This window comes from Megascapheus bottae, chromosome 21 (assembly GCF_031878675.1).
Source record: "Megascapheus bottae isolate mThoBot1 chromosome 21, mThoBot2.hap1, whole genome shotgun sequence".
Taxonomy (NCBI): domain Eukaryota; kingdom Metazoa; phylum Chordata; class Mammalia; order Rodentia; family Geomyidae; genus Megascapheus; species Megascapheus bottae.
The window spans coordinates 16,414,183-16,437,604 of record NC_143529.1 but is presented as its reverse complement, the minus strand read 5'-3'; the positions used below and the strand labels follow the sequence as shown (position 1 = coordinate 16,437,604).

At 42.0% G+C, this 23,422-nt stretch overlaps 1 protein-coding gene across 1 annotated transcript in view; it reads left to right on the top strand.

Moving 5' to 3' along the window:
- Plekhm3 (pleckstrin homology domain containing M3) overlaps positions 1–21,331 on the top strand; it is a 165,425-nt gene extending 144,094 nt beyond the window's left edge. The window contains exon 8 of the mRNA XM_090354699.1: positions 21,006–21,331. Coding sequence (XP_090210825.1) covers positions 21,006–21,183 — 178 coding nt within the window. The 3' untranslated portion in view covers positions 21,184–21,331. The remainder of the gene's footprint in view (positions 1–21,005) is intronic.
- The last annotated feature ends 2,091 nt before the right edge of the window (positions 21,332–23,422 follow it).

Genomic DNA, 23,422 nt, shown 5'->3' with positions numbered 1-23,422 from the left:
TATCAAAATCAGAAAGGGAAAGGTACAGAAATTGAAAGAATTACAAAAGCTATTTAAAATCTTTATGCCAACAAATCACACAACTTAGAAGAAGAAATGAACAAATTCCCAGAAAGAAAAATTACCAAAACTGACTCAAGAAGAAGTAGAAATTTGAACAGACCTACAGCAGGTAAGGAAAAAAAGAAAGAAAGAGAAGGAAAGAAGGAAACTTGAGCTACTATTTTAAAGACTCCCACAAAGAGACCAGTTATGAATTTTGTTGACTATTTAAAGAAATAGTAATCTTTTACAAAAAAATAAAAGAAAAAAATCAAGTCTCCAAAGAGGTTTTAACATCTTTTGCATGTATGAACAGAATCAAAATACATATTCAAGACTAGTAATACCTTAGGGAGAAATAGACACATCCACTATGATTATTCAAGACCTCTGCATCCCAGTATCCATAACTGACAGGGACAGCAGTTGAATTAGCCACAAATGGCTAGTTCCCATGAATGGTGCCATCAGCTGCATGAATCTAACATCTGTAGAACTGTTTTATCAGACACATCAGAGCACACATTCCATCCAAACTCATGTGGATCATTTACTAAGAGATATCACATTCTAGTCCATAAAACATACCTGAGCAAGTTCAAAAGAATAGAAACCATGCAAAGGATGCTCTCAGAGCATAATGAAGTTAAATGCCTGGAAAACCCCCAAGTGTATGGAGATTAAACAAATAGTTTTTTTTTTTCTTTTTGCCTGTTCTGGGGCTTGAACTCAGGGCCTGAGCACTGTCCTTGGGCTTTCCTCAAGGCTGGCACCAAGGAATCGAACCCAGAGCATCATGTATGCTAGGCAAACACTCTACCACTAGGCCAAAAATACTTTTTAAGAACATAAATTGACAACTTAGGACCATATAAAAATATATGTATGATATTTATAGACACCTCGTTCATAATTGCCAAAACTGGAAGCAGCCAAGATATCCTTCATTAGGTGCATGAGCAAATAAACTATTGTATGTATCCATATAATGAAATATTGTCCTACAGTAGAAGAAATAAGTTATCAGATTACAAAAAAAAAAATTATATGAAAGACCTAAACTCATAAGTGAAGAAAGCATTTGGCAAGCCCAGATCCAGAGTTTAAGCCCCATGACCCACAAAGAAAAAGTCAGTAACTAGCCTGGAGTTTGGCCTAGTGGTTGAGAGAGTGCTTACCTAGCATGCACAATGCTCTGGGTTCAATTCCTTGGTACCACATACATAGAAAAATCCAGAAGTGGTGCTGCCCCTCAGGTGGTAAAGCTCTATCCCTGAGAAAGCCCAAGGACAGTGCTCAGGCCCTGAGTTCAAGCCCCATGACTGGCAAAAAAAAAAAAAAGTCAATAACTGTCCTGTATAATCTGTACAGGATCTATATAACAATATGATGAGATGCACATCACATGAACCATAGAATTGTACAACACAGAGTGAACCTCAGTTTAAACTGTGGACTTTGGTTAATAATATTGTATTAGTATTGGTCTGTTGATTATGACAGCTATATTACGTGAATGTCCAACCGTTCTAAAAATCTTCTTTTATTGTTTTTTTGTTTTGTTTTGTTTTGTCTGTCATGGGACTTGAACTCTGGGCCTGGGTGCTGTCTCTGTGCTCTTCAGCTCAAGGCTACCACCCTGCTCTTGGGAGCCACAGCCCCACTTCCCATTTTTTTAGTGATTAATTGGAGATAAGAGTCTCATGGTCATTAGTGCTCAGGGTTGCTTTGAACCTTGATCCTCAGATCTCATCTTCCTTGGTAGCTAGGATTACAGGCATGAGTCACCGTGCCCAGCTATAAAAATTAAAGACTTAAATTTTTTAATGTTTAATATTTATAATTAGTTGATCCTAAGATAGTTTTTAAGTGAACTTTATCAGAACAATTTTAGATTTACAGGAAAATTGCAAAGTTAGTATAAAGAATTCTCATATCTAACACACTAGGCTTCCCTATTATTAACATCATATATTGTAAAATTAACAAACCAATATTGATTCATTATTAAAGCCCATAGTTTTATTTTCTGTTTTTAGATTTCCATAGTTTTTTTTTCCTGACACCCTTTTTATGTTCCAGGATACTGTAACATGTAGTAGCCACAAGACTTTACTTGTGTTTGATATCCCGGTACTTTTGCAGAGTCCTAGCAACCCCTCTTTCAGTAGATGCTTGAAGATTGAAATGGATTTATAGGTCTGGAGGGGAAGAGGACAGAGATGAAGGGCCTTATTAATCACTTCATATCAAAACTACACACTGACAACATGACATATGACTTCGTGTTTTTCTGGGCTCTTCTACCTTGACGTTCCCCTTCTTCCTCTTCATACACACTCTTAAATACAGTCACTATGTGCAGCCCACAGTTAAAAAGTATGGAGCTAATGTTCCTCTTTTTTGGGAGCATGGCTTGCCCCAAATGATTTGAGAAGTTTATCTTCTCCTTCCCATTTATTCATTAGTTGTTTACTTTGAACAGTGTAGACACATACGTTATACCCTATTTTATTGTTCAAACTTTGGCCAATCCAGATCTAAGTGGGTCATTCTAGCTTTGGTCATTCAAGTTCTCAGTTAGCTCTTGTGTCCTCAGCCATTGTGGGATTGCTCTTGGAAGTTTTATTTGTTTGGGTAGGGGAAGGTGTTGGTTTGTAGTTAGTTGAGCGGTTTCTTTCTTTCTGGCATTTCTCCAGGCTCATTCTCTGTATTCCTTCTCTATATGTTCAAGGCACAGCCATCTGTCTAACAAGCCCTGGTTTCCTTTACTGTGTGGAATGACACTACAAACTAAGATCTGAGTTTCACGAACATTTCTAAAAACTTGTCTTTGACTAGGACAGAGGTGTTTCTGCCTCTACATCAGAATCAACTTGGGTTTTGTTGTTTTTGTTTTGTGTTTCAGTCTTGAGTCTTAAATTCAGGACCTGGGCATTGTCCCTTAGCTTTTCCACTCAAAGCCAAGCTCCACTTCCAACTTTTTGGTGCTTAATTGGAGTTTAGAGTCTCACAGACCTTCCTGCCTGTGCTATGCAATCCTCAGATCTGTCTTCTGATTAGCTAATAGTGTAGGCCTGAGCCACTGGGACCCAGCTGGTATGTTTAAATTCCAGATTCCATGTGTTCAAAAAACTTAACATGATTATAACTAAGAAAAAACATCACTCTTTAAAAGATAGCTGTGGCACAGTTAAAGGAACTGGGTTCTCACTAACATGAACACATTACATCTCTTTAGGTCTGAGGGCAGGAGGAGCGAGTAGCTATGTAGACAGAATCTTCCCTTCATCACATGCACTTCTGCAAGCTTGCCAAAATGTGTAAGCCAGAAGCAGCCTCAGTCAGCTTCTCTGAAATCCTAGGTGGAAAGTACTTTTAAGGAACCCGTGAACTTCCTCTTGGTGTCCAGTTTTCAGTTAAATGCTGGGAGCGGTGAATACAAAGCTATAGGGAGACAGCAAAAGGAAACATTAACAAGAAAGTAACGTTAAACTTTAGTTAGAAACACTAAGCTGTTGGTTTAAAGCATGTCCATTAAGATATGTCAAATAAACGTGATAAAAATAAATTTGAATAGTGGGATAAATTCTAACCACTATATAACCAAAATTTTTATGAATGAAGTAATAAAAATATATGAGATTTGTCTCAATAATCTAATGACGGTGTAGAGGAATGGAAGTAGATGAAAGAGATCATTATAAATTGATAGTTGTGGAAGCTAGATATAGGTGCACAGGGATTTATTGACTATGCTATCTGACAGAAGACAGAAGTAGGCCTGGAGCTCCAAGAATGTCTCCAGCATGTGTCTGAGTTTTGAGCAGTGTAGGTTAGGGAGAGAAAGTTCCAAAGCTATTAGGGAGCATTGAGTGCTGGGCTCTAAAGCCGTGGTCTAGGTACTTCATGTTGACTCTCACTCATAATGCTTATTGGATTATGACCCTATACCTAGCACTAGTCAACTTAGCCTTCCTTTTCCTTGTTAAGTTAATCATTATGCAGGAGGAAGCTTCATGAGTATGTAATACTAATGTCAGTTTTTAGGGCCACATTTCTGACGCATACAGAAGTTGTGCTGGGATTGCAGGGGAATGAGGCTGCAATTATCATTAGCACCAGCAATGTGCATATCTCATCATTTAATTCTTCTGCCAGTCTTCTAAGCAAACCGTGTTGCCTCTATTTTAATAGTTTAAGAATGAAGAAGTCTGGTTCAGAGAAGGCAGTTAAATTGCCCCAGGAGATAAGACCTGGGCCAAATACAATGTCCGATGCCTCCAAAATTCATGCTTCCTTCCTTATACATCACTTCCTCTATTATATGTCATCTTCAAATCATTTTGTAGTCTGCCCCTAAAATTAATTTGAAAACATCTGTCTCTGCAGAAGAAGCCTCCCTCTCTGTTTCAAGGATTTTCAGTTTTAAAGAATGCTCCCTTTATTTGCTCCCTAGAAGCTTTTGCACTTGAGACAGAGGTTAGAGACAGAGGTTAGACTGCGGTGGGAAAGACATGCCTTCTTTTGATAAGTGGGTGGGAGACTCTTGTGACAGGGACCTCAGCCAAGCCCCTACTTCATGCATATCCCTCCAGGCAAAGAGGCTGGCTGAGAAAACTGGGTCCCTAAGTTTAACCCCACTGTGTTGCACTGTAGCAAGATCCCCCTCCATTCAGAAGACTGTGCCATGAGAAATTCTTTCTTCTCAAACACAAATTAAACACCTGCATCTCTTTTAACCTAAATAAGAAAGCCTTAACGTCCAAATTGCAAAGTTTTAAATACAATGGGAAGATCTTGATTTGCAAGGCTGCTTTGCCTAAGCCTAATCCAGCATTTACCCCCTACAGGCCTACAAGGAAAGCACAGCTTTAGGAAAGATCAACATTCTGTGGAAACAATGGCAAAATCCCACATCCTAAACAAGTAGAAATGACAGCCCTTGGCCCTCCCGGAAACAGAAAGAAGAGCTCTAACTTTTGATAATTGTAAATCAGAAGATTAGGCAAATGGTGATCTAAGACTTAATGGAAAACAATGACTATACAAGCAAAGAAATCACATAAATCCATAGTGGTTACGACTCAGATTGTTCCTTAAATCCTTAAATTGTCTCCTTGGCAATTTTCTTTCTGACAGTTGTACACACTACTAATCTTCCCCTAATGCTGCTAAGGGGACCACCCTGCTTTCAACACTTCTATGGAAATGTCATTTTTGAATATTAAAATATCTTATACATAACACTTCATCTTAAATACCATTCAACCCTAGCTACTCAGGAGGCTGAGATTGAAGGTTTACAGTTTGAAGCCAGCTGAAGCAGGAAAGTTTGTAAGCTACCAAAAAGGCTGCCAGTGGAGTTGTGGCTCAAGTAGTAGAGCACTAGCCTTGAGCAAAAAAAGCTCCAGGACAGCACCCACGCCCTGAGTTCAAGCCCCAGTACTGGCACCAAAAAAAGAAAGAAAGAAAAAAAAAAAAGAACAACAACACTCAAACCCAGTGTCAGTCTCAGTACTGGCAAGGCTTGAGACTAAGAGAGGAAGATCAAGAGTTTGAGGCCAGCTTGGGCCCTATACAAGATAACTATCTCAAACAAAAAAACATGAGTCTTCAGCCAGTCATAATAAATGAGTTCTCCTTTCTGACCTGATCCACTTGGCATTGTTGAGATATATAGATATAGCAGAATGGAAAAGATTAAGATTTTTTTTTGACCCCTTACCTTTACAAGGGGGTTGAGCTGCATCAGACGTGAATATTCACTAAGAAGAATCTACTTAACACTCAGCTTGGTGGCCTCATGTAAGTTTGCATTCCATAAATGCTTATTGTTTGGTTCACCCAAGTGTATGTATGTTGACAAAGAACATACAATGAAAGTACACTGACAAAGCTTTTTAAATAACCTAATTACTTAAGGGAATTTAAAATACTCCCAAAGATAGAAGAGCATAGTCCAAGTGTGAAGTAACACTACAGCTGTGTAGATGAGGTTGAAGCAACGAATCTGCTTTTAAGGTCTTTTTCTGGCGAGATCTTCAGCCTCCTCCAGTTGGCAGCATTCTCTTGGCAGTGAGGTGTTCTTCCTGTGTGGCACTGGACATTGTCAGCACAGAGGTTGCTCTTCTAAAAGGGTTCATTGTTTTTTTTTTTAAACACCAGGCTTCAGAAATGCAGATCAAGCAGTCTGCCAGTTTCACTTTGTTTATAGGTAACTGATCTTGTTCTGTCTAAGAAATAAAGATAGTTTCTAGGACCTTGAACTCACTAATGTCAAACTCTTAGCTGATAATATACTCATAGGACAAATCTCGTCTTCACACATTCCAAGAACTTTTCCCACATCCATCTTGAGAAAAGTCCATAGCAGGAGCTGGGAATGTGACTTACTGGTAGAGTGCCTGCCTGCTATGCAAAAGAAGCTCAGGGACAGTGCCCAAGTTCAAGCCCCAGGATTAGCAAAAAAAGAAAAGCTCATGGTGAGTTTGTAATAGAGATAGATCATCCTCTTCTTCACAATTTAAATCTATTTTGTCAGGTAGCCTTCCAGGAAAAGACCTCACAGAACTTAGTGTCAGCCCCATTACTTACATCTATCCCACCAAACTCCAGCAGTATCCAGTTTGTCCTAAAGAACATGAAGAGTTCTTCCAACACATTGACCATCTGAATTTTCTCTGTCATATAACATTCCATTGCAGTCCTTGCCACCAAGGTTCTGAAGACCTAAACTTGTTGGGACACAGACATTGTTCTTGATTTGACCTTTCTTTACGCTCCATGAACACATGAAGCTTCAAATACCTAATTGTCAGACCTTCTGAAAGTTGGTTTAGAAAGAAGAAACCTGCACTGTTTTAGAACGTGTTGAAGATGCTGAGATGTTGATTTTTCTCAGCACAACTTGGAAGAGTCTGTAGAGTTGTTACGTTTTGCCGTTTCCCTTGGATTTGTCTATGTCAGCATAGTATGTGGCTGAGTCCCTCAGGAGCTGCTTGTGCACAGGGTTGTGCTTCAAGGTGTCATTGACTTCTGTGCCTTTACCCGTAACCTGACAAAACTCCTCCATTTTTCCAAGGAGCCAGTTCTAATTTATCCTCTTTGAAAGAGAGTTTTAGGTTAAGTGTTTAGGCAGAATTTAGGGGGAGAGGGTATAGGTGAAAGAAAACTTGAGAGAGAAAAGACCTCCCCTCAAGCTAGGCTTTCACTGTGGCACTTCCTATTTGTTCAGCCTTCGTTTCTGTGAGTCCTTGCACAAACAGACTGAATACCTGGATTATGCCCTCATCTGGACTCCAGTGCACGAACATTACATACCCTTTTCTCACTAATCAGCCTGACACATTCCTTTGTTGGTAAATGGTTCCAAAGCAAACACTGTTAGTGCACCTAATTAGCAGGTTTGTGGGCTGTGGTTGGCAGTCCTGTTACATCCTGTTCAACAATACAGAACAGCAGCCTTGGCTAGGTCAGTCTTAAGGGAGGAACTTTCCCCAATGTATATACTATTGTAATGATATTTCCTTTCTGTGGCTTTCCTTGGGAAGCAGCCACTCTGTGAGTATTGTAATGAGGTGTGGGATCTCAAAAACAAAAGGAAATCTGGCATCCTCTTCATAGGTGTCTTTTCTGGGCAGCCACTTGATTCCATCTGCTCACTATTTTGTTCTGTCTCTGGGATTGAAGAGGAGTATTTTGAGGCATTTATTTCCTTCTTTCATTCATTTGTTTGTTCCAATACTGGGACTTGAACTCGGGGCCTGGGAGCTTCCCCTTAGCTTTACATTGAGTCACAGCCCTGTTTCTGATTTCTGGCTGCTTAATTGGAGCCAAAGAATCACTCTTCTGGACTTTGCTGCTCAGGCCAGCTTTGAACCTCGATCCTCAGATCTCATACTCCTAAGTAGCTAGGATTGCAGGCATGTGCCACCCCTGCTCAAAAGTGCAGGAAGAAACAAAACTCTGTGCACACCAGAAGCAGGAGAGGATGTACCAGTTCTACTCACCGTGGTCACTCTTCACTGAGTTTTCCTTGAAAAAAACTTGCTGGCCAAGTGCAAAGTCTTTTGGGTTTTTAAAGTTTGATCAAAGAGTAACGTGGTAAATAATGTTTCTCCATGTCCTGATGGCTCCTACAACTTACGGGTCAAGTGTTTCGGAATGTCAGATGACACCATGAAACCTGCAGGGCTGACCTGACCCTTTATTCCATTAAGTCACTTGATAAATACAGTGCCCTTAACAAACACAGTCTAGCTGGTAAGTTCACCATTGTGTTATGAGGTCATTTGGTCACTTGGATAGATGGCTGCTGTCTCCTCCTGGACAACCTTATAGTTAGGTTTACATTGTGCAGTCTTGTCTTAAGCATTCCAGAGGACTTCACTTTTTATTGTTTAGAGAAGGAAATGTTCATCTTTAAGTGTTAGTTCAACTCTCCAACTACAAAAGTAGTACATGTTCATTATAGAAAACTTTAATTTTTATATTTCTGTACAGAGAAGTATAACAAAAGGAACCTTTCAATATCTTTTTTTTTTAGACTAAATCGCATTATTTAGCTTGGGTGTCCTCAAATTCATGATCCTCTTGCCTCAGTCTCCCCACTGCGGGGATTACAAGTATATCCACCATGCCCAAGTAATATATTCTTTTTCTACACATGGTCATACATATATGCAACTGGGATATAATTCTATATCTTGTCTGTTGTCACAGTGTATCTGATTCAGACAGTAATCACATTTAACTTATAAATATTTACTGATATATACTTTAGGAAGAAAAAAATACCATTGGTTCTAAAACAGTTATAGTCTGTTTACTAAGTAGAAACAGGAGTAGTGGATGGAAAGATCACTGGAGATGGGATAGAGAAAAGCAAGTGTCATTCTGAACTCTGCCACTAACTTCTGTGTGACTTCTGACAGTCCACCCTCATCCAGACCTAGTGCCAGGCCTATGGCTCTCCAGGCTTCTAGTGACCAAAGGTCACTTGATGTTTTCAGTGCAGTTGACCAGTTATACTACTTTTTGCCTAAAGGGATTATAGTACAAATTCAAATAGTGATCCAGTCCACTATTTTCGAAGGATACCAACTTCATGAAGAAATTGACTTTTCTGTCTTGCTCATGGCTCCATCTAGGATCTTCCATTGTAACAGCTCAATAAATAATTCAAGAATGCATGAAGAATTTTGCAAATCTGTACTTATTAGCATATATTTCAACTGCCTTTTAAACTGATTTTAGAGAAATTGTTATCTAAGTAGATGTCACCAAGGTGTATGACTTATTGGGTGATGGCTGACATTCTGTCTTATTAGGGACAGATGTGATTTGCTAGACCAGAGATGATTTTAATGTCCAGAGAGAAATGATGTTAAAAGTTTCAGCTTGGAATCAGGAGTTTGGCCTAGTGGTAGAGTGCTTGCCTAGCATACACAAAGACCTGAGTTTGATTCCTCAGTACCAAATACATAGAAAAATCTGGAAGTGATGCTTGACCCAAGTGGTAGGGTTGTAGTCTTGAGAAAAACCCAAGGCCGGTGCTCAGGCCCTGAGCTATAGCCCAGGACTGGCAAAAAAAAAAAAATCAGCTTTGCTAAACTATTCAGCAAATTTAATTTTCCAAATATCTTTTAGGCCATTCTTTTCTACTGTATACTTTCTTTCTTCTTCCCCATGGCACTGTAAATAAGTAACCTGTTGGCTTTCAGACTGAACAGAATATGTTCTGAAATGAACTTTTTTTTTTTTTTTTTTTTTTTGCCAGTCCTGGGCTTGGGCTCAGGGCCTGAGCACTGTCCTTGGACTTTCTCAAGGCTAGAGCTCTACCACTTGAGACTCAGCACCACTTCTGGCTTTTTTCTATGTATGTGGTACTGAGGAATCGAACCAGGGTCTTCGTGCATGCTAGGTAAACGCACTCAACCACTAAGGCAAACTCCTGGCCCCTGAAATAAACTTTTTTGTGCTTTAGAATTACTGACGTTACAACAATATCTTGGTTTTGTCAAACAGGATATGTTTTTGAGGGTTTTTTTTCATACAACTAATTGTGAGAGTTCAGATGGTAATAGGTCCTGATAATTGCCTTTAATAATTCTTTATTTTAATGTCAACATCTAATACCTGTTGTCATCACATTATTAAACACTCAGAGTTCTAAATACTAAAGTACTCAAAAAAATGCTACATCAAGCAACATCCACACACAAAAATCCCTACAACTACCATGTATGATCAACTGTTCAATTTCTGATGCTCTTCAAATGTTTAAAATGGGATAAAGTTGAAGCATTTCAATGCTTACACTCAAACTGCTGTTTGCCCAATACCAGAGGGAAGAACTTTTAGAAAGCTGGAAACTTAGCATTCACCTCCCCATAACTACTATCCTCATGAGGCCTGAGTCCTACTCAACACATCAGTGGTACTGGTGGCTAAGTCGAGTGTAGGGAGCTTTTGGCCTTACCCTATTCCTGGAACCTTAGCCCTGAAATTTAGGAAAGCCACAAACTATCATGGAGTAAAAGGCTCTACGACCCTTACCTAGTCTCACTTCTCTGGTTGGTGATGGTAGTTGTTTCCAAAGTTAATGTGCAGAATTTTATAGCCTTTTGATGAAAGATAGCATTCAAAAGAAGTAATGGAAGCAGGGCATCAGTGGCACATGCCTATAATCCTTGCTGCTCAGGAGGTTTAGAGGATCATCAGTCCTCTCTGAGCCAAGTCTGAAGGACTCCATCTCCAAATTACCAGCATAAAGCAGAGCCAAAGGCTGGCTCAAGTGGTAGAATTCCAGCAGGGCAAGCAAGCTGATTGAGCAAGTTCAAGGCCCTGAATTCAAACTCCTGCACAGCTAAAATTAAAAAAGGAAGGAATATGAAGGTGGCTCTTTTATACAATGAATAACATACTAGACATGCTTATTTATTTCAAAGGCTAAAGCCACTACTGTGAACAGCTTTAACTTCAATTGAAACATCCAGTGTGGCCAGGTTAAAGGATGAAGCATTGTAAACCCCATTTCTCTAGGAAGTCCTCTCTTCTTCTCCACCCCCACCCCGAAATTTAGAATCCTTGGTGATAGAGTAAAAGGAAATTTAAGACCTTTGGCAAGAGGAGCTTGTATCCATGATTGGAAAGAAATCTTCAATACCTAGGATGGAAACAAGTTTTCTTTGATAGCAGGGAGGAAGAAACATGGGGAAGGGGAACAAGCCCCAGGACCTAAAAGAAACAGCAGCTTTGGGTTTTGGGTCAGGAATTTGATGGGAATGTGAAAGTTTCCAGAAACAAAAATAACTTGCCCCTTCCTAGCTCTGTGGAACAGGGGCCTAGTTGGGGAGGGAGGGAGAGAGAGAGGATTTACTTAAGCCCCTTTCTCCTAGCCTCAGCACATTGGAAGGTTCCTCACTTCAGTTTTCCTCCCAGTGGACTCTGCAGATCTTGCTTAGAACACCAGCCAGAGACCATGAAAGAAAGCAAGCTGAGTTATTGGTTAGTGCCACCATGGCCCTAAAAATTTCCTTGCTGAGGTCCCCAGGCCTGAAACAAATCAACTATCAGTAAGTTACCAAATGTTGTCTTGCTAAAAGAATTGTTAAATTGTTAACAGGAGAATATGGAGATTAAAGTAATTACAAAGTAATTGTTGTTTGTTAGTGGAGGAGGGCACACCATCTTGCGGCTTGAACTCAGAACTTTGGTGTTGTCCCTCAGCTTTTTGTTTTTGGTTTTTTGTTTTTGCTCAAAGCTAGCACTCCATCACTTGAGCTACAGCTCTACATCCAGCTTTTTGCTGGTTAACTAGAGATGAGAGCACCATGAGCTTTCTTAGCCCATGCTAGACTCAGGCCTCAGTCTTCAGATCTCAGCCTCCTGAATAGCTAGGATTATAGGCATGAGCCACCAGGGCCCTGTTTACTTGTTTTTTTTATTTCTCTCTTTAAATTTATATCAGTAACCAATAATACTCCTAAGAAATAATCATGATACTTTAAAAGTTAGATTGTCTTATCTTCTAGATTTTTTTTCATTTTCTAACACAACTTTATTATAATTTTTTTTATTGTGACTCCATTGTCTTAGCACTTAGAGGAACTCTGATATGTTAAATAAGTGAATCTCATCTAGTCATGGATAAATTATTATATATATTCTAAACTATTATTTCTTTTGAAAGGTTTATCTTAAAAACATGACTATTGCATTATCCCACCAATAAAAAAAAATGACTGTTGAATTTTTCAGTTTTACATTTTAAAAAGAAGACTGGTGAATCATATATAAATGTAAATGTAAACTAAGTTTATTAATATTCTCATATTCAACTGCCATCATCTTAGATTTAGCAAGTCATTTCTAAATGGCTCTTAGAGTCATAGGCCTCTTGAACCACTTTAGGAAGTTTAATAAAACCATTGCCCTCAATGTAGTCCTCGGTGACAATAATTACACTATGTTCTAGCTTTTCCATCAACAGCAGGAAGTTTAAATCTTCCAATAAACAAATTTTCCTGAAGTAATCCCAAGAAAAACATTTGTTTCTTGAGAATTATAGTAACTGCAAGATGAAACTTACATGCTTAGCAGAATCTGGAACACCAATTTTTCCCTATCCTCTAAGTTCTCTGCAATCAGAAAAGCTATTCCAATTTAAATTCATATTAGAATATAGCAGAAGTTCAACTACCATCCAGAGACTAGCAAAAAGCACTTACTAATTAAGCTTTTGCGTCAGTGATAGTAACTTAATATCCACCATGGGGTAGCGAAATTAACAAATGAATTAATTAGTGCCTGTTTACTTTCTATTTGGAATCCAGATTTTAAGTAATGCTTTTGTCAAAGGTATTAGCTGAGCTTGGTTTACAAACTCAAAGTCCAGGACCTATGAAAGCCAGATGCTTTGTGGGATGCAAGCTGAGGAAACTACTCCTTAATTAACTCGGGCTTAAAGGACAGATAAAAAGATCATGGCAGATCATGACATACCACTTCCCAAATATGGGATTTAGCAGGTCTTTAGATATGTGTTAAGGACTATGGAATAGAAAGAGGACCTGATTCCAGACCTCAAGACTGGAATCAAGTCCAAAGTTGTTCACTCATTTACTCAATCTAGAACCAGATAAGCTGCCACTTAGTATTTTGTATAGATTGTGCTAGTTTACTGACAGACTTAAAAGCTTACTGACAGACTTAATAATACCTACCTCAGACAGCTATTGTTACAAGGATTTGAAAAGATGCTTTGTATAAAAACAGAGCCAGAGCAAAATAGATACTGCCTAGTTTAAATGTCTAATTTTTATAGTACTATATTTGCATTGACCATTCAAGGCTACTGCAGTTGCTTTGCAAACCATCACATGGCTCCTAAATTTACCAAATATTTAGCCAACAATATGGATCTTTTCCAGTCTAATCAAACCTATGGGTGCACCTTTAGTCTCCCCATCTCCTAATGCTCAGCCAAAACAAAGGGAAGGGGAGGTGCTGATAATAAATATGAGCAGTCCCTAAGGTGATAGACCATTTCCCTTCTTCGAAGTTCCTCAATATATCATCCAAGATTTCCAACTCCATTGTTTTCTTCCTCCCACCTTATCTGCTCCTGGCTGGGTCCTCACACTGCAAACAAAGCAAAGGAGTCTTTGAAGGCTAGACTTCTGGACCTTAGCTGTAGATGGTCTGCAGGCAGCTGCTACACAAGTTGGACCCTCTTTCCAGCTGTCAGTTTCTTGCTGAAATTGTGTTAACCTTTCATTATTACAATCTTCCTCCTCTCCCCAAAGAATGTCTCTACTAGATCTCATTTGTTTAACTTATACGTCATTCATCTTTACCTTAAAAGGTTCACTACTTTCACTGAAGAAAACTTTATATAGATGTAAATAAGTATATACATAGTATGTATGCACACTGGCCAATTACCTATTTAAGGAAATGACAGATTGTTTACTTATGTCCATTTACTTACAAGTGCATTAAGCCAACACCAACCCAAAGCATAAAATAACCAAACTGATAACTGCCTCCTTTAGCTAAGAGATTTAGCTAATTATCTTGGTTTCTTGGAAAAACCAGTAATAGCTAGTGGCCTTATGGGGTGCCTTACATAGTAGCCATCCACAAAACCACACTCGCATGCCTGATAACTTACACTTACTTCTGCACCCCACCCTATTCCTGTGGGTTCAGCAGAGTGGAAATCAGCCAAAGATCTGCCCTGCTCTGCAGGCCTATCCTTTTGCTTGTCAGAGATCCAACCAAAGTGAGGTGGAATATCTCAGCCTGAGCCAAGAGTAAAAGCTCAGCAGGACGAGAACCCAACATGCACACAGCCCAGAAGCCTTTCGATGACCTCCCTCAGAACTAGGTCCTTGAGCCGGTTCCTGTGACCTCTATGGAAGGGCATACAGAAAGCCATTGAGCCTGTCTCTAATTGGTCTCACATCATCAGCATTCCAGAACAGGAAACTGTCTGCAACCAGGAATTCTTGCTCCTTTGCCATGGTATTTGAGAGGCAGACTTATCCCCCTGCACGTATGTGTCGGTTCTAACTTCACAGCAGATTCCTTTTCTTGGCTTCAGTGACCAACAATAAGAACTTCAGTCTGTTGTATTTCTTAGTAATAGACTCTTAAGCATTCTAGATAGTGAACTTCTTTTTCACATGCTGTGAACCAATATGCTAATTTTTACATCCAAGCCTGTCCATCAAATGTATCGTCTCATTCCATGATGTTCTTAATTCTTAACTCTGATACAAAATGAGTTTTATGTTGGCCTGAAATGGTGGAGGTACTCCTCTGGCCATATCTCAAGAGAGGAGATCAGTTTGTGGTCTATCCTGATAGTTAACAGAGTTGGACCTAGAGTACTGCTGTACTGTCTGCTGCTGGAGTTCCGATGGCTCGAAAGCGGACTATGCTAATTCATAGCTTGCTCCACAGAGCATGGATCAAGAAATTTTGATGAAAGCTACCACCTAGAGTAAGCTTTTTCTCTCAAGCCCAAATCTGAAAGTGGGAAGACCCCCCACCCTTGCTTACTTCTGTAGAGGATTAGGCTTAATTATTGTGGCTGACGTGGGCCAAAGACTGGCTCCTCTGTCCAATAGAGCTCTCTGCTCTGCATTTGAATTCAGCCTCCTGAATGTCTTCTGGACTGTTTTCCATTGCAGACACTACTGAAACCCGAAGGCCTCACCATTGCACAGAGCAGGGTACTTTATGAAGCAAATACAGAAGTGTTTGCTTTGATTGGCTACTTGGGTGGGTCATGAAGTTGCAGGAGATGCCATAGAGAAACTGCCCAGAGTCTCAGCAAATAACTGAGAGCTGGCCTTGGAGGAGGCATGGGGTAGAATTATATAGTCACAGTAAGCACACCTGTAATCCTAGCTACTTGGGAAGCTGAGATCTGAAGATTATACTTCAAAGCCAGCCCCAGCAGGAAAATCCTTAAGACTCTTTATCGCCATTTAACCACCAGAAAACCAGAAATGGAGTTGTGGCTTAAGGTGCTAGCCTTGAGCAAATAATCTCAGGCTCTGGATTTAAGACCCACAACCAACAACAGTAACAACAACAACAAAAAAAAAAAAAAGACAAGAAAAGGTTGGTAGAAAATTCAGTAGATACTGAGCAATACACAAAACTCTGTTGTGAGTATTGATTTCCTTTTTGTGTGTGTGTCTGTCTGTGTCTGTGGGTGGGTCATGGGGCTTGAACATGGCCTGGGCACTGTCCCTGAGCTCTTCAGCTCAAGGGTACTGCCCTACTCCTGGGCCTGGGCATTGTCGCTGAGCTCTTCAGCTCAAGGCTACCACCCTACCCTTGAGCCAAGCCCCACTTCCTGTTTTTCTAGAGGTTAATTGGAGATAAGAGTCTCCTCCAGTCCTTTTGTGCCTGGGCTGGCATTGAACCTTGATCCTCAGATCTCAGCCTCCGAGTAGCTAGGATTATAAGCGTGAGCCACTGCCCCCAGCTTGATTTCCTTTTTTTGAGATATAATCTCACAGTGTAGCCTAGGCCAGCCTCAAATTCATAATCATCTTACCTCAGCTTCACAAAATGCTGGGATTATAGGTATATGCAACTACTTCTCACCCTTGACTCTTTTTCTGGGGTGCATGGGGCCAGTGCTGGTGATCAAGCCCAGAACTTGGTTACAGCAAAGCAACTACTCTACCATTGAGTTTCTTTTTTTTTTTTATTGTAATTAGTAAAGGGTTACATGATATTTGCCAGGTAGAAGGTGCATTAATTCACATACGTTGATACCCTTTCACATGTCTTGGTACCCATTACCCTCCCCCCCACACCCTCCACCCGTCTTTTTCTATGTATGTGGTACTGAGGAGTCGAACCTGGGTCTTTCTGCATGCTAGGCAAGTACTCTACCAAACTCCTTCCTCCTACTTTGAGTTCTTAAATGATGTTCTAAATCAATTCCAAGAGACACTAGAAAATTAATACTAGTGAGTTTCAGCTGTTATAGATAATCATATTATTATTTTTGTAAGTTATATGAATAAGTGTACTCCATTGGATACATTGGTTGATAAATAAGATCAGTAGCTGACATATTGAAAGGCAGGAGGAGAGGTGCTGTTTAATTCTTGGACACACCCTCTTTGATGCCTTTCCTGGATAGATTAGTCTAGAGGTCTTCAGTGGGGATGATTTTGCCCTCCCAGTGACATTTGACAGGGATCATTACAATTGAGGGAGTGGGAAGGAGTCTCCAGCACCTCCAGTGTAGACCCCAGGGACCTTTTAAACATCTTATGTGTACAGGGTGATCCCTTATATCAAAGAAGACCCCATCTAGCAGGTCAGGATTGCTGAGGGCAATCCCTGGGTTAAAGGAGGCATGTGTATGTGCAAGAAGGTGGGGAAATCCATCGGTTGCCTTGGGTCAATATCAGATGTGTCTGCAATTGCATCCTCTGTGACCCTGGACCCAGAGAACATCCACCTCTGCTTTCTGTGGCACACAGCCACGGCCAGAGAGCTGTGGGATTGACCTCAGGGACTGGAGGACTCACGTGTAGATGCTGACTCACTTGACCTCGCTTGGTGAAACCTGAGCTGTTTCTCTTACATTACCTGTTGGAGTTTTCAGTCAGCAATAAATTTGCCAGATAGGGAAGATGAGTTTCTGAGGTTGTGTGTGTTAAAGCACATTTTTAAATATAATCAATTATAGTTAAGAAACTCAGCAAACACTTGGAAGCCAATGTTTTTCCAAGTAAAAAAAAAAAATCTCAGGCCAGAGCATAGCCTAGTGGTAGAGTGCTCGCCTCCTATGCACGAAGCCCTGGGTTTGACTCCTCAATACCACAGACACAGAAAAAGCCAAAAGTGGTGCTGTGGCTCAAGTAACAAGAGCGCTAGGCCCAACTGGCCAAAAAAAAAAAATCTTAACGAAATTCTGCTTGCTAATGTCCTGTTCTCAGAGAGGGATAGGCCAGGCCGTATGTTAGAGATAAGAATCCGCCAGGGACTTTCCTGCCTGGTCTGGCTTCCCACCAAGATCCTCAAACCTCAGCCTCCTGAGTAGCTAGGATTACAGGCAAGGGCCACCAGCACCCTGCTACTTTTTTTTTTTTAATGTAAATGCCATACCTATTATTACAGAGCTCTATTAATTTTAAGTAAGAGAACAGTTCTTTCTACTCTTTCCTGCCTTTATTCCTTTCCTTTAAGGAAAAAAAAACAGCATTAGGGGATAGATTGATCAGAGATTGTCTACCTTTGGTAAGGCCAAATACACAAATTCATAATCATCTTACCTCAGCTTCACAAAATGCTGGGATTATAGGTATATGCAACTACTTCTCGCCCTTGACTCTTTTTCTGGGGTGCATGGGGCCAGTGCTGGTGATCAAGCCCAGAACTTGGTTACAGCAAAGCAACTACTCAACCATTGAGTTTCATCCCAACCCCTTGAAGTCTTGTCTTTTTTTTTTTTTTTTTGCCAGTCCTGGGCTTGATCCATGTATCCCCATTCTACTGTTGAAGAGATGCCTGCTGGGTTGCAAATAGTTAGAAAATGAGATTTGGTTCTATTTTGAAGTCATTAATTTTTTTTTTTAATCTCATGACTTTTTTTTCAGTTACTGACCTTTGGCTACTAAAAGCAGGTGCATTGGGCCCTTCCTTCACTCCCTGAGTGTTTGTTGCCCCAAGAATATCCGATAAGACTCAATCTCTTCCCTGTCTGAGACTTGGTATCAGCAAAGATAAGGGAGTGGCAGGGCCGGAACCCTGAGTGTTTTCTCTTTATCAATCACTGCCCTGGGGCAACATCCTGGGCTGCCTAACTCCTTGACCAACCCTGCAGGGCCAAGGGAGCAGAAAGGAGGAAATTTATTTGATAGAGTTATCATTAGTGTCACTTAAGTGATAGGAGGTTATACAGGTATGACCAGGTCAGGACAAAGCCAAAGCCACTGGGGACAGAAGATACTGGCCCAGACAAGCTGCACTGAGACCCCTGTCTGACCTTCCTCTCCATTGGCAGCATGACGAGGAAGGGAAGGGAAGGAGTAGAGGCGACCCTGCTATACTCAGCATAGTCCCCAGTGTGGTGGAGGTGGGTATGGAGAGACATGGGAGCGGCCATGTCACCAGTAAGTGCTCCTGTCACCTAGTGGGAAGGTCACAGGAGCAGCCTGCTATACACAAGGAAAACACAGCCCCAAGAAGGCAGTCACCTACCCTGGGCTGCTCAGCCCACACAGGGAAGTTTGTGACTGGGCTCCACTATCTAACTAGAAGCCCTTTCTTCCTGTATGAAGGTGTGTGCTTGCTCAGGTGGCCAGCAGTGTGCCTGACACTTGGTGAGGGTTGCCGGGAGCCCCAAGTTCCAGTCACCACCTTATATTCAACTCCATGTCCCTGGAGACATGGAAGCTAGTGAATGAGACCCTGGGGAGTGGGGGGGGGGTGGATATGCCCAAGGATCACAGCTTTTCCTGGGCTAGGACCCCTGCCAAGTGGTTCACTGGTGATGTCACTTGACCTCATGCCTCACAGCACCCTGAACAGTGGCTGCTGATATTAGCCCATTCAGCAGACACAGAGGTGACATCGCCAGCCAAGAGCGTTGTTTAGTCTCCACACCCACAGCCACAGACTAGGCGGCTTATAAAGCTGCATATTTCATTGCAAGGGCACTGGAAGGATTGGTTCTGGTGAGCCACTTTCTGTCAGTGTCCTCATGGACTCATGGATGCTGGGATATGGGACATGGGACAGAACTGAGGGCATACTCCCTGTGCCCTACTTCTCAGCACACTAAACCTCCTGCTCATTACACCATCCTCATTACACACACCTATCTCCACACACTGTGGGTTCCACATTTGAACTCCAGGGTGACATAGTTGAACCAGTAACAGGAAGTTAGCTGGGAAGCCATCTGAAGTTACTTTACTACTGACCTCACCACCACCGTGTTTCTGTTTCTGTGGCCCTTGAGCTGAGCTGGGGGGGAGGGGGACAGCAGAGCCCCTGCCTGCAGGCTCTCAGAGGGACCCTCTTCCTTGTGTCTCCTAACAAGTCATGGCTACCTCTCCAAGGACTTGAGGGTGAGTAAAAGAGCCTCCTTTGGTCAAACCTTCAGAATACTGATGCCAGGGAAAACCTGACAGGAGGTTAGGGAATGTGCCCCAAGACACCCTCAACCTAAAACTGGCTGGAAGTACGATGGGAAGAGTCCAAAGTGTCTGAGGCCAGGCTCTAGAGATAGCCCTCTTAGGAAGCTAATCTAGGACCTGTAGCTCAGACCTGTAATCCTAGCTACTCGGGAGGCTGATATGTGAGAATTGGGGTTCAAAGCCAGCCTGGGCAGTAAAGTCCATGAGATTCTTATCTTGAATTAACCACCAGAAAAGCAGAAGTGGCGCTGTGGCTCAGAGTGGAAGAGTACTAGCCTTGCATGTTAAAGCTCAGAGACAGCACCCAGGCCCTGAGTCCAAATTCTGTAACTGACCAAAAAAAAAAAAAAAGCCAATCCAAGTCTTAACCATCCCTGGATGTTGTTGGGGTTGAACAAGGAAGCATTAGCAATATTCTGGGCTCCTAGGACCAAGTAAAAGTCCCCTGTCACTCACGTGACAGATGCATCCCCATCCACATCAGCAGGCCACCCACTGCAGCAGCTGTGGTTGAGCTTATTAGTCATTATTTTAAAAATCTTTGCAGTGAAAACAAGCTAGACTCCTGTGTAGACTCCCACCAGGCTAGACAAGAAAGTAGTCATCCACCTGGAATGTCTCCTCTATAAATTACAATACTTGCCCTGTCGTTGGGGCTAGTGTTTTCTTCCTCCATCTCTCCTGCTTGCTTGTTCCCATTTAGGTTCTAACAGTAGGCACTTAAAGCGGGGAGGGTTTCCTAATTTTTGAAAGCTCACAAAGAGTAATAGGCTCCCGGGATGTCATTTGGAGAATGAAAATGTGTCATTGTACCTTCTCAAACTGTCACATCAAGGCAGTCAGTTAACAGAGAGCTGCAGAGCTGGTGTTAAGTGGATGGGAAGCTGTGTTCACAGACGTGGCGCTGGGCTCACTGCCTGTGTACGTGGGGCCAGCAGTCAGGGAAGCCATTCACCCTGCTTTCCATCGCTTCACTGTGGAATCACTGCCATTTCTCTCTGTGTGGAGAGGAAATGCACGCAGAGCCTCCACCAGGGTCCTTAAAATCACTCCCCTCACTCAGCAACCTTATGCCTTTCTCCAGGCTGCCTCCAAAGAGTAGGGGGTCCTTCAAATGTTGAGATTTTGGGAAGGAGAGACAGCCCGTTTCTGAGCGGTTGCTCTTTGCTCAGGCAGGGATGTCCAGAATAAGAGCCAATGCCTCAAGGCCCCAGGACTGCCCTTGAGGTGCCCTGCTCCTCTCTGCTTCATCCCATCACTGGTTACCTTTTGCAGGTGTGAAAGCTGTGGAGCCGTCTTCCATTCCGAGTGCAAAGAGAAGTCTGTGCCCTGCCCACGGTGTGTGCGCCGGGAGCTGCAGAAGAAACAGAAGTCCTTCTGGCGGAGGCTGAATGTGGATGAGAGCCTGGAGGAGGCATGCACCATGTTTGAGTTGTCCTACCAGAACACCTGACTCCATGGCTGCTCCTTTCCCCTCCCGAGACCACCAGCCAAGAGGCTTCTCAGTGGCTGCTTGCACCCTGTTAAGGAGAATGTCTCCTTTCCAGCTAGATGTAGATAGATACATTTATTTATTTATATATTCGTATCTATACAGCCTATATGTGTGTTCCATGTGAATAGCTGCCTGACAGGTCCATAGAACTGCGGTGGCCAAGAGCCTGCTGATAACTGATTTACACTTGGATGTGAATTTCAGCTGCCTGATCCCGGCAAAATGTGGTTTACACACATGACTTTCATGACTTTCCAGTTCTGGACACCACTCTACCCTCCCCGCCTCCCTCCCTCCCCTCCTTTTCTCCTTTCTCTCCCTGTCCCTGCCCCTCTTCCTCTCCTGTTTTCTCTCTCCTCTCTCTCTCTCTCTCTCTCTCTCTCTCTCTCTCTCTCTCTCTCTCTCTCTCTCTCTCTCTCTCTCTCTCTCTCTCTCTCTCTCTCTCTCCTCCCCCCCTTAGGGACCATTTTATTACACAAGATACAGGTGGAAGCATTTGCACCAAACAACAGAGCTATGGGCTATTTCTGTGTTCTTTTAGCTTTCACAAAGGCTGAGGGAACTGAGGCAGGCATCGTTTTAGGAAATCTGTGGAACACAGAAATGTTCCCAGATCCTTTCAGGACCCCTTGTTCCTGCAGAGTTGGGGATCACTGAAGCTGAGCTGTTTGGCAGGAAGCCAGGAGCACAAGCTCCCACTGACAGAAAGCATATACCCCTAACTTAGGAGGAGAGCTTGTCTGGTTTTCAGATTAATCCCAGAAAGTGTTTTCCTGAGAAGAGACCTCTGCCGCCAGTCACCGTGTGGTATTGGTGTGTGCCCAACGGTGTGGCTCTGCTGTATCTGCCTGGCAGTGTGGCTCTTGAGGAACGGTTTTCCAAATGCGTAATTTATGTGTGATATTTATGGGGTTTTCCTCAGAGGAAATGTCCTAGGATGTTATTCAAGACAGTGTGTAGGAGAGTAGATACTGTATGTGGCACACAGGTTGGAGAGACAATCTTTCCTCTCCTTTCCTAGATCTGTGTAGACCTTCTGACCTAGTCACTGCAAATGTTTTATTTCCCATTCTTCTTTACTGTGCTCTCATTTTGACCTTTAATTTGCTTTCACTTTTTTGTTTGTTGGTTTCATGTTGTTTTTTGAGACAGAGTCTTGCATGGTCGCCCAAGCTGCCTCCAACTCATGATCCTCTCGACTCAGCTTCCCACATTTCGGGATTACAGATGTGTATGACACATGGCTTCTCATGTTTTTTATTATTTAAAATATTGAGGCAACATTTAAAAATTTCCAACTTTATTTAAAGAAAATATAAAACTTAAAAATATGATGAGCTAAGTAGAACTGCACATATACTGCAAAAATAAGTAATATAGAAATAAGAAATACGTGAATTGCTTTGCTATTTGGCAGTGTACTTCCTCCTCCCCGCCTGGCCTTCCCCTTCACGCAGTCCCCTTGTGAGAGCTGAGAGGTCAGGGAGGGATGCTCTGGAAACCTCATGGCTCCCAGTCCTTCCAGCTTAGCTCTCTCCAGAACAGGAAGACATGCTTATGACAAAGCTCTTCTTGACAGACTTCATGAGAAGATGCACAGAGCCCTGTGATCTCCCAGTTCCATAACTGCTGGCATCCAGGGAATTATCAGGGTACACTCAGGCCCACATTTTGCCCTCTCCAGAGGCCTCCTCATGATATTTCTGTCTATTTAGTGACATTTCAATTTGACTTTAGTATGGTTAGATATAAATATTTCACCTCAACCCACGCCATTTCCTTTGGCCCCAGTCTGTACATTTCAGCTTAATAGTTTAGCACTACACATCCATTTGTGTCCTGGTTGTACAGTAGCTCTCACCGAGGCATGAAACGTGTTAGTAGGCCAGGACCTCTTCATGAGATGCTTTACTGTGCCTTTTACTCAGAAAGCAGATTCACATCCCCTTCTATCTTATACATACATACACATACACACACACACACACACACACACACACACAGCAAGATGGAAAGTCTCAAACTCTTGGCTAATGGGAAAACGAATTTGATCATCTCCTTTCTCCTCTCTGTCGTGAGATACAGTATTTGTAGTTTGCCAGCTTCAGTGTAGACAGTTGAACATGATCTCTCACAAGAGAATTATAGACCTGCTTATTATAAAACAGATGTGCTCCCATGGCAAAGTGCCTTCTCC